The 11,247-nt window shown below is 47.7% G+C and overlaps 1 protein-coding gene across 1 annotated transcript; it reads left to right on the forward strand.

Moving 5' to 3' along the window:
• Positions 1–5,142: 5,142 nt before the first annotated feature.
• Positions 5,143–10,562, forward strand: LOC143711229 (uncharacterized). Its single transcript, XM_077202550.1, has 12 exons — positions 5,143–5,339; positions 5,429–5,625; positions 5,710–5,760; positions 5,930–6,021; positions 6,144–6,601; positions 7,128–7,446; positions 7,555–8,353; positions 8,458–8,682; positions 8,777–9,042; positions 9,131–9,387; positions 9,466–9,714; positions 9,804–10,562. Exons 1-12 carry the CDS (start codon positions 5,143–5,145, stop codon positions 10,468–10,470), a joined length of 3,777 nt encoding a protein of 1,258 aa, XP_077058665.1. The 3' UTR covers positions 10,471–10,562.
• The last annotated feature ends 685 nt before the right edge of the window (positions 10,563–11,247 follow it).

Raw genomic sequence — 11,247 nt, forward strand, 5'->3', positions numbered from 1 at the left:
CACTGAGACCGGCAGGGTGACCAAGGGGGGGATCAGCCTGCCGGTGTACCGTTGTGCACGAGGCTCCACGTCCCTGGAGTCGTTCCACCTGCATCTCAACCGCTTCATTCCAGGTATGTTTCACATGCTTCACTGTCATGTCAATCTTTCACTGTCATCGACTCGCTGTCATTCACATTGTGTGCACTGAATAAACTGCTAAACAGATCTGTGTTCCTCCTCAGGAGAAAGTGCCAATCCCTGGCACTTCCAGGCATTTCTCCTGGAGGGGTTGACGCGGTGGAACGCCGACAGGGCGGCGTCCGTGGCACAGGAGGGACGGCCGCTGCTCCGCTCCTACAATGGCCCCCTGCAGCACTCCCTTGACCAGCTCAGCCAAAGGGTGCTTGGCACGAGTGTGGTCAAGGATTACACCAAGCCCAGGGAGTACACGGGTAAGAACACTCAAGCCACCGCGCTTACACGTGTCCACACTGAATGATATTTGTACCAGACTGACTGATGCGATTTGTGTTGTTGTACTTCAGGGGAACTCATCGGCATCGAGTACCTGTACTCCCAGACGGGCAGAGTGCTGCAGGACGTCAGCTTGGACCCTGACATTCCGGACGCGGGGGGGGACGTTCCCCAACTCGTCGAGGATGACGAGCTCGCCGACGGCCCGCAGGAGGTGGAGGACCTCACCCTGCACGTGCCTGGCGAGTTCCCAGCTCCTCAGACGGACCCGCGGTCAGGGCGACCGGCTGACGCACCCGCGCCCGAGCCATCCAGTCCGACCGGTGCCCCCGAGCCCGCACCCCACTCCCCCGGCCGGTCCTCGCCAGAGCCTCAGCAGGCTGCTGAGGTAAGCACGCCACCTCTTTGTGGTCTGCGACTGCAGTGCATCTCGCATCACCAAAAACTGCGCTCGCTCTGTTCCATCCACCTGACTTATTGTTTTCCATCTCTTCTTGTGTGTCTGCAGGACTACAGAGGACCGGATGACCAGCCGGGGTACCTGGCCGTGGTCCAGTTGGCCACGGCCTTGGTGGGGTTGCGTCACGACCCGGCCTTGTCAGAGGGGAGGGTAGACGAGCTTATCAGGCTCTACGAGGCCCTGTCACCGTACGACAGGGCCCGAGTGGTTTACCCTCCCCGCTACAGGGACAGGCCAGCTCAGGGGCGCTTCATGGCAGCCAAGCCAAGCCGCCCCAGTATACCTGGTGTGGAAAGCTTGAGACGGTAAGGCTACGCTTCCATCATACATTTCCCTGGTGTACAAACAAGCTGCTTTATGTAATGTTGCCCATTATCATGCTCATATCTGTCATTGTTTTTGTCCATTGTCCACAGCTGCCTGGTCGGAGAGACCTCTGGACCTGCCAGCAGTCCCAGCGCAAGCCGGCTGGTAGAGGCAGTATGCACCCAGCTCTGCCGCTTGATCCCCTCGGGCAGCCGTGCGCGCGGTGCCCGGAGGTCGCGGTGGGACAGCATACTGCTTCGGTACCAGCACATCCGGGACCTTGTGCTGGGCCACCAGAGGCTGATGGCTCGGGCGCCCATACAGCTCTTTGAGCTGAACGCCAGGACCCTCTCGCTGTGGTATGTTTGATGCTTTTGATGTTATGGTAATGACATGCTTGAATGGCATGCTCTCAAAATTGTACATGTAACTAAAACACTACGTTGAAATCCGTTTTCAGGTTCACCAGGATGCAGCGGGAGAAGGAGAGGACTGTGCTAGCTTCAGGCGTTGCAGCAGAGGGACGACCACCAGCGGCAGCGGCAGCGGGTTCGGCGCCGTGCCCAGCAACAGCGGTGGATCGTTCTCCGGCAGCAGCAACAGGCCAGGCGAGGACAGCAGCGCCAAGGGCGGCGGGACCTCTGGCAGCAGCACCGGCCGTGGCAGCACCGGTGCCTGTTCTGCCAGCGCCAGTGCGCCCACTGGCGCCTTTACCGCCTGCCCCCTCAGCTGTTGTCCTGGCCATACCACCGGCTGCTGCAGCTGCAACAGGACCTTTTCCGGCAACACAGCCTCTCTTTCTGGACCTCTCACTGCCCCAGCAGAGTGTGAGGGTGCTCCCCATCCCAACGCTCCCTCGGACAACGCCAGCCCCACACGTCCTCCCTCTGCCGCTGGCCGCCGCACATCACGCCGGCCCTCGGCTGCCTGCACCACCTCCTGCTCCCCCTCCTCAGCCTCGCTCTGCGTACAAAACTGAATGGCTGAGGAGGAAGAGGGCTGAGCAGAGGGCAGCGGCAGGAACAGTCGTCGCTGCCCGGGCCGGCGTGCCACAAGAACAAAAGTGCAGGAGATGCGGCCAGCCAAAGCGGAGGGAGACCGGACACACCCGCTACGGCAATGTACATTTTTGCTCTGCCGCCGCAGCGGGTAAGAGTGTGGAGGACTGGCTGAGGGAGATGAAGGACCAGGGTCGAGCCCCGGACTGATTTCGCATTCTCGCTGGGGCAGGTGTATATAGTTGTTTCAGTGTTTGTTTGTTTGTTTTTTAAAGACATTGACTTTACCCTCCACAAGGACCGGGACCTTGCCGCGGTGTGGAGGCTTCCTACAAACACCGGTCCACACCTGCCACAACTTTTCTACAGCAAAAAAAACATTGTGTATCCCATTCACACCTGTATAACATTGCCATGCCTTTGTACTATTCTGATTCTTTGCACTGACAAGTTATATAGGCCTATACTGTGTGTGTATGCTGCCTATCATATGGCTTAAGAAAAAGAAAAGAAAACATTGTCTGTCCCATTCACACCTGTATAACACATTCACACCTGTATAACACATTGTCATGCATTTGTGCTGTTCTGATTTTATGCGCTGACAAGTTATATAGGCCTTTTGGACATGTGGGTATGTTCAATAATGTGGTCACTGTCTTTGGAGTTACGTCCAGTTGCCACTGGCTCTGTTGCCGCCGCGTTGGTACTTCACACTGTATGCTGCTGCATTATTTATCCATGCATGTCTGTAATGAGCCCTTATACTATGCGTCTGTCTGCTGTGATTGATGTGGTTTAAAATAAGAGGAATGAAGCCTTGTGCCACTGTTCTGCATCAATACCACTGTTCTGCATCTCGCCCCAGAACATTTATGCCATGTGTCTGCTCTGATGCTCTATTTGTATTATTATTATCATCATCATCATCATCAAAATCATCATGTTTTATTGTATTGTAGTTTGAAATAAATAATCTATTTCACACTGTAGTCTACTGCTGCTGTGTTTGGTGTTTTCTGCATCTATACATCATCATCATCAACAACAACTACAACAACAACAACAACTACTGATATTTAATTGATATTTTTTTTACTGAAGAAAAAGGTGAAACGAATAATACACGGCATGTAACTTTTATTTATACATTGAAATAAAATTATTGACATAATATAAATGTAATATAATGTTTAACATAACAAATTTTTATATATATGCAGAAAAAGGTGAAACAATATAAATACAATATATCTATGCAGAAAAGGGTGAAACAATATAAAAAGGGGAAACAATATGAATACAGTATATTATTTAACATAAACAATATAAATACAATATAATGTTTAACACAACAGATTTTAATATCTATGCAGAAAAAGGTGAAACAAATAACGCACGGCATGTTACTTTTATGTATACACATGAAATAGGCATAATATGAATATAATAGTGTGTAATATAATGTTTAATATTTGTGCTTCGGTCGGGATTCGATCCTACGCTTTGATGGTGTCTCGTTTGTACCGCGTTTGTGCGACTGGGCATGCGCGAAGGCACTAATGCGCATGCGCGAAAACAGAGAAGAACGATGGCGAAGCTTTAGCATCCCCACCGCGCATTTTTCTCTGTTTTTGCGCATGCCCAGTAGCGCCTTTGCGCATGCCCAGTTGTACAATATATATATATGTATATATGTCAATCTCAAGTGCAATGCCAATTGCAACCTCACTCACTCACTTACTCACATCAATTATTCATATTAGCAATATTTGCTAAGTATATGGCAGTTTGTGATGTTTCAGAGACGTTCGTTCCAGAGACGTTGTTCGACGGTGCCTTTATCTGTGATGACGGACATTCGAATAAAGGGTGGGAATCATCAGTCAAAGAGTCCAATCTTTCTTAAACCAGGCAGCTACATATGGCAGTTTGTGATGTTTCAGAGACGTTCGTTCCTCCCCTAGGCGGTTCCTCCCATTGGCCGGGAGCCCTGCCTCGGCTCCTATTGGCCGAGGCCTCGTCGCCGGCGCCAACGTCGACTCCGACGTCATTCACTCGATTCACTCTGTCTGAATCACGAATTGCCCCGAAATAACCGGAAATAACCATCTTTTGCTGTTTTACTCCATTTAAAACAATATTTAACACAAACGTTTTTTTAAAAACGCTGCAATTTTCTGCACACGGATCATTTTTTAGCCTTTTTGCTCTCTTTTTTTGTGGGTTTTTCTACCCTGTATTTTTTCGTTGAGCACGTAAGTAAGCATATTTCTTTCCCTTTCTCTTGTTTTATCTGTATTGTATTTTTAAAAGAGGCACATAATAAGCCTTTTATCAAAGTGTACTGCATGCAGAAGAGGCGGGTGAAAAAAAATTGGGGTGATGCCGAGTCGTTACGTTGGAATGACGTTTGACCCGCCTAAACCTTATAATTCTGTATAAAAAGTACAGTTTCATTCATGATTTTCATCGACACCCAGTAAAGTGCAGGTTTTCTTTCTTTTAACTATGTGCAATGCATGCAGAAGTGGCGTGAGAAAAACAATGGGCTAATATATCGAGCAGTTCATAAGCAGCTGACGTAAAACATATAATTCTGTATAAAATGTACAGTTTCATTCATGATTTTCATCGACGCCAGTAAATCCACTTTTTTTTCTCTCAAAAATATAATGTATGCAGACTTCTTCTGATGAGCGTTCGTTTGACCCTTTACTCACTTTATGTCAGTTTTATGATCCGAATAATCAACAACTATGGAAAAAGAAAACGAAATTCGTTTAAAATTATAAAAATATATAACTAAAAAGAAAAAAATTAGTACTAATGCCACTGATTTAAAATTTTCCATGAATATTTATTGTGTATGGGGGTTTTCAGTGGGGGTTTTCATTGTTTGCATTGCTTTACTGTTGCAGAATGGAAAGCACACCCAACCTGCGTGTGGAGGCTGGAGAGCTGGTGCTTAGGCCTTCTAAGCAGGCAGCCACCGTAGAGAAAGTCCAGAGAGAGGGCACGTTACCTGGCTGTGAGGGTGACTGTCTGGTGGGCTTTGGGGTCCACAAGAAGAGCACCTACAAGGAGCTCTATGAGGCTAAGGACAGGGAGAGGAAAAGGTAATATGTGCTTCTGCTTGCTTGTTATTGTATTGCTGTTTTGTATTTATTTTACTCTTATCATGTAAACTATTGTGTTTCTTATGTAGTTATGTGGAGTTCATCCGGCACAAGGGCACCAATACAGGCAGCAAGATGGACGCCCTGAAAAAGTACATCTTGCTGAGGGACCAGCAAAGGGAAAAAAAGTCATCCTCTGCATCCCAGCCTGCTGTCCCGCACCCTTCACGCCTGACTTCTCCTCCTCCCACCCAAAGCTCCCATTCCCAGCCAGCCACAGCACACAGTGAGTTTTTAGATCTATAAGTGGTGTAATTCTATGCACGTTCTAATGGAATTATGAATAACATTGTAATTTTTCTGCCCTCAGAGCCAACAGATGAAGATCTGCTGGCTTCAGCCATGGAGGTGGAGCCACAGTGTGAGTGTTTTGTTTTCTTTTGTGTGTAGAAAAAGCATGCTCACCTGATCTTATGTGATCACTAATACATTTCCTAACATCATATGGTATTGTTATGTAACCATAAATGTCTTCAAATTATTAAATCATTAGTACTAATTACAAAATTAAAATGATGTGTTCTTCACAGTACTTACACCAGCACCACCACCTTCAGCGCCGATCCGCTCACCTCGCTTGGAGCAAAGAGCCGCTCAAAGGCTGGTGTCAGCGGCTTCTGAGGTACAGTTTTCACACCAGAAGTTTGCACATATATATATATATATATATATATATATATATATTATTATTAATTTACTCATTTTGTTTTTATTCATACATGACATATTTTTGTGTTCCTATAGGTTGTTCTCCCTGAGGCCTGGAAGCACTCCCTTCCAAAAGAACAACACGAGTGGATCGGCCGCTCCCTCTTCCGACGCCAGGGTGGAAGGGCAGCGCTGACAGATAACCTGCAGATGTGGTGGTACCCTCCCCAGCCTCGTCTGCAGTATCATCAGCCTCCAGCATCGCCGGACGTGTTCTTCACCTGGCCGCTGTGTTTGTGGATGCCCTACAGAATGTGGTCCTACAAGCTGATCTGCAGCTCGCCAGACTGCAGACGGTCTGGTCGGCGACTGACATCATGTGGGCTCTACAAGACAGTGAGGCGGGTGCTGAATTTACACGGCTGGTATTTTCTGGCAACAGAGTACCTGGAGTGTCAGCGCTGCCACAAGAAGCTCGCCGCGTGGTCCTATGACGTCCTGGACCAGCTGGATCCGGCTCACCGCAGGATGTTCCCAGCTATCCTCACTTACCGGTGAGTCATGAGAAAATTATTCTTACTGCAGGTGCAATTACCTACTAACATGTTACACCGTTAACTAGGATGTAATGGTAATAATGTAACTTAAATTACTTAAAAATAATATTTTTCTTAGTACTTTTAAAATTAATTACATGTAATAATTTGTACACAAAACAAGCTTCTGTAGTTTTTCCCCACGACACTGTGTCTGCCAGTCAAGGTTCTATACAGAATGTGTGAACGACCCACCCCCATTGATCTTTGCTTGACCTTTCAAAGGTGTCAAGCTCAGAACAATAACATTCCAACACCTTGAGACACCTAGCCTGACAGCTGAGGTTCTATTCAAGATGTGTTAACGGCCCCCCATTGAGCCTTGCTTGACCTTCGATAGATGTCAGTCTTAAAACAATATCAAAGTCTGTACAGTTTTTTTATCTTTTTGTATGGGAAACATCGCACCTTTCCTCTGCTCTGGAAAAGATAACACTTTAAAGGAACTTTAATAAACTTTGCCTTTGTCTGTGTGTTTTAACAGGTTCTCTTGTGATATGCATGTGGCAAAGTTGATGAGGGAGCGATCTCTCGGCAACAGCGTCTCTATGCTGTATCACAAGCTGTGTGAACAGCATAGTGAGGAATGGATGGAGAGGTCCCTGCAATATCTCTCTGTGTGTCACCGGTTCCATGGCACCACCACACAGCCCATCTCACCTCCACCACCCAAGCCGCCTGTACCAACCGCCAAGTGGCTCCTCTCTGTCCACGCAGAGGATATCCGGTCCCGGTATGGTGAGCTCAAAGCCAGGGTCACCTCTGTCTTTGGGTCCATCCTGAAGATGGCCTCCACAAAAAAGGTAACATATTAATCAAATATTAGTTTCAAAGGCCCAAATGTGTATATACAGGTGTAGATAAAAAATTTGTAGGTTATCTGTACTGAATTTTCTGTTTTCCAACAACAGGTGGCCAAAAAACTGGCAGGAGCTGCAGCTGGGACCGCAGCCTGGGTCACCAATGTGGGCAATGAGCACGGACAGGTCCTCATGTCTGTGCTCACCTCACACGAGGGTCAGGGACTGCTGCCCATGACCACAGGCCTGGTGAAGAGGTACGAGGCGGCTGGTGTCGCTCCCCCCACGCTCCTTTATGTGGACAGAGACTGCTGCTCTTCTGTGGGCACATCCAGAGCAGGTGCCATGTTCAGCGGCTGGAGTGATGTGGTGGTACGTCTCGATGTGTGGCACTTCATGCGGCGCTTCGCCGCTGGTCTGCACACTGACAGCCACCCGCTCTACGGTCTGTTCATGGCGAAGCTCTCTGCCTGCATTTTCGTCTGGGACGAGGGAGATGTGGCTCTGCTGAGGGAGGCCAAAATGAGGGAGCTAGAGCAACAGCATGGCATCAGAGGCCTCACTGATGACCAGCTAACCAGCAGGCTCACCTCCAGACAGTTGGCGCTGCACTGTCGACGCTGCACACGTGGCGTGGAGGAGACAGAGCAGCTAATCTGTACGTTGCTGGAGGCCTTCAAGGACGCCAGGGAAACCATGGGCATCCCCTTGGTGGACCAGGAGAGGATGGACGTCATATGGGACACGCAAAGACGCCATCTTCCCTGCATCCAGGACCCCCCTGGTGTGCAGCTGTACACCCAGACAGGAAGTATGACAAGGGGAGGGCTCACACTTCCTGTCTACCGCTGCGCTAGGGGTTTCACTTCCCTGGAGTCCTTCCACAACCACCTCAACCGCTTCATACCCGGTGAGATTACACACATCCACCTCAATGTTTTTTTTTGTGATTGTCTGTTTTTATCTCTTTTGTAATTATAAATTAGTGTTAATGTTTCCTTTTTTTTTTATCAGGAACGAGCGCTAACCTGGAAAATTTCCAGGCTTATCTGCTTGAGGGTTTGGAGCGGTGGAACGAGGACCGCGCTGCTGCTGCTGCTGCTGCTACCGTAATGGATGAGGGCCCGTCGTCCCTGCGCTGCTACAGTGCCTCGCTCCAGCACAGCCTCAATGAGCTCAGTCAGCGTCTTCTTGGCTGTAGTCTTGTACAAGACCATTCAAAGCCAGGACAGTACACGGGTATGTGTCTATAATGCCATGCTTTGTTGTTTTCTTTGTAATGCACAGGTGTCGGTTTTAAAACCTTGTTTTCAATTTAATTTTGTTTTGTCAGGCGAGCTCATCGGGGTGGAGTACCTGTGCTCGCAGCAGTCCTGGGAGTTCAGGGAGGACTTTGGGCGGGACCCAGATGCCCCAGATAGAATCCCAGATGACCTAGGGGAGGCAGAAGATGAGGGATTTGGGGATGAGGCAGAGGAGCAGGACCACACCATCTCCCCTCTTTCCTTAGTGTCCACCCAGGAAGCTGTACGCTTGTCTCAGGATTCAGCCTCACCCTCTCAGTCCTCCCAGGACCTGCCTCCTGAGCCCCAAGAAGATGTATGTATGCATGCAGGCATCCCTTGCCATGCCATCATATGGAGGACTTTTTTTATCCATCCACTAATTTCTTCTTTCTTCTTGTTAGGTGTGCAGAGGACCAGACGGGACACCAGGTTTTGACAGAGTGGTGGACCTGGCCAGGTACCTCGTCGAGCTGAGAGAAAAGCCTTGTGTCTCAGATAGGGAAGCCACTGACATTGTTCGGCTGTGGGACAGACTGCCGGACAGTGACAAAAAAGGTGTTTCCTATCCGACGAGACACAAGGGGAGACTCTTACAAGGCAGGTTTAAGGCCACCCACTCCAAAACCTCCACCTGTCATGGAAAGGAGAGCCTGAAGCGGTAAGTTAAATATTTGCACACAGAGCTTTAATAATGTAAATGACTATATGCTTTATAATTCCCTATTTTATTTTACAGGTGTGTGCTGGGGCAGGGGTCGGGCCCTGCGCAATGGCCCAATATTAGTCGAATTGTAGAGGCAGTATGTCTGGAGCTTTCCTCCATTCATCCAGCGGGGAAGGTGAAGTGGGGAGTTTCATTGAACCGCTGGGCTGCCGTTCTACACGACTACCAGGCCATACGGAGGCTGGTGGGGAACTGCCCAGCACTGAGGGGACGGGCAAGGATTCAGCTGTTTGAGGTCAATCAGCGGACGCTTTCTGTCTGGTAAGTAGTTTCTTTTTAAAGCCAGCTATAAAAGGAATTTTACAATTCTCATATTCTGTTCATCCTATTAATTGTGCCATTTTAAACAGGTACAACAACTACTGGAAGAAGCTGGAAGCAGACGTGCTGGCTCTGAGTGTGCCCTTGCCTCAGATCCGCATGGTGTCTAACACCCTTCTTCCTGTAGCCAAACAGAAGACGTCAGTGCCCGCTGCACCTCAATCAGCACTCAATCAGCGACATCCTCCCCCCGCATCAGCACCCGCCCTGTCTGCTCCACCGCCAGCGTCTCTCTCTGCTCCACCGCCGGCGTCACTCTCTGCTCCACCGGTAGCATCGCTCTCTGCTCCACCGCCGGCGTCACTCTCTGCTCCACCGGTAGCATCGCTCTCTGCTCCACCGCTGGCGTCACTCTCTGCTCCACCGGTAGCATCTCTCTCTGCTCCACCGCCGGCGTCACTCTCTGCTCCACCGGTAGCATCGCTCTCTGCTCCACTGCCGGCGTCACTCTCTGCTCCATCTTTGAGCAGAACAACTTTGTGGAGGAAGAGAAAGGCAGAAGAGTTTTTAGCCCAGAAGCAAGGGCTGCCCCCTCCACAGCAACGTGAAAGAAAAGATTACACATGCAGTCGATGTGGGCAGCCCAGAAAAAAAGAGTTTGGGCACACCAGGGTGGGCAGCTTCTTCTTCTGTGCCACAGCAGAGGGAAAGACTGTAGAAGAGTGGCTGCAGGAGAGGAGAAATGCTTCACTGTAAATAGTTATTTGTGTAAATATTGTAAATGTCCTGTTTCTTATTATTAAGGAATATTTAATTGCATTTAATAAAGAGCATGTAATTATTCCAAAGTGATTGTTCTTTATTTCAAAAGGTTTATCTGCCTTCATAACGGTCATATAAATTGTCCTTAATAATGATTATTTATTTTAGAACATTTAACGATTGTTCTTTTATTTGAGAACATTTATGTGCCCTCAATAAATGCCATGTTAATATATATCAAAACCTAATTTAGGGTTTACCTGCCTTCATGAGTCATGTAAATTTCCCTAAATTATAGTTTTTTACTTTTGCACATTTATTTGCCCTCATAAAAACCACGAAACAGTCCTTCTTTATTTCAGAATGCTTCTCTGTTAAAATAGGCCATGTCTGACCTATATATATAATTAATATATGTACGTATGTATTATTACATTTATACATATTTGTTGTACTTGTACAGATTTTAATTAAACAAAGGGTATATAGGGATCCCACAGTTAAGGCCATGTTAATAGTCTTAAATGCTTGTTCTTTATTTTAGAACACTTATTTTCTCCCATGAGGGTCATTAAACAGTCATAAAAGACTGTTCTTTATTTTAGAATGTTAATCTGCCTTCACAAAGGCCATGTTAACAGTCCTTAATGACATTTATAGAACATTTATTTGTCTTCATGAAGATCATGCTAATTGTCTTGCCCATTTATTTTATTTGTGGAGCTTTTTTATGTATTTAAATTATGCATTAGCATTCTATTATACCATGGT

This window comes from Siphateles boraxobius, unplaced genomic scaffold, assembly GCF_051911475.1.
Source record: "Siphateles boraxobius isolate OS27281-9 unplaced genomic scaffold, OSU_SipBor_1 497, whole genome shotgun sequence".
NCBI lineage: Eukaryota > Metazoa > Chordata > Actinopteri > Cypriniformes > Leuciscidae > Siphateles > Siphateles boraxobius.

Coding starts and splice junctions, on each gene's coding strand:
- LOC143711229 (XM_077202550.1), top strand. CDS start 5,143: ATGGAAAGCACACCCAACCTGCGTGTGGAGGCTGGAGAGCTGGTGCTT. Junction 5,626..5,709: donor CCAGCCAGCCACAGCACACA/GTGAGTTTTTAG, acceptor TTCTGCCCTCAG/AGCCAACAGATGAAGATCTG. Junction 6,022..6,143: donor TGGTGTCAGCGGCTTCTGAG/GTACAGTTTTCA, acceptor GTGTTCCTATAG/GTTGTTCTCCCTGAGGCCTG.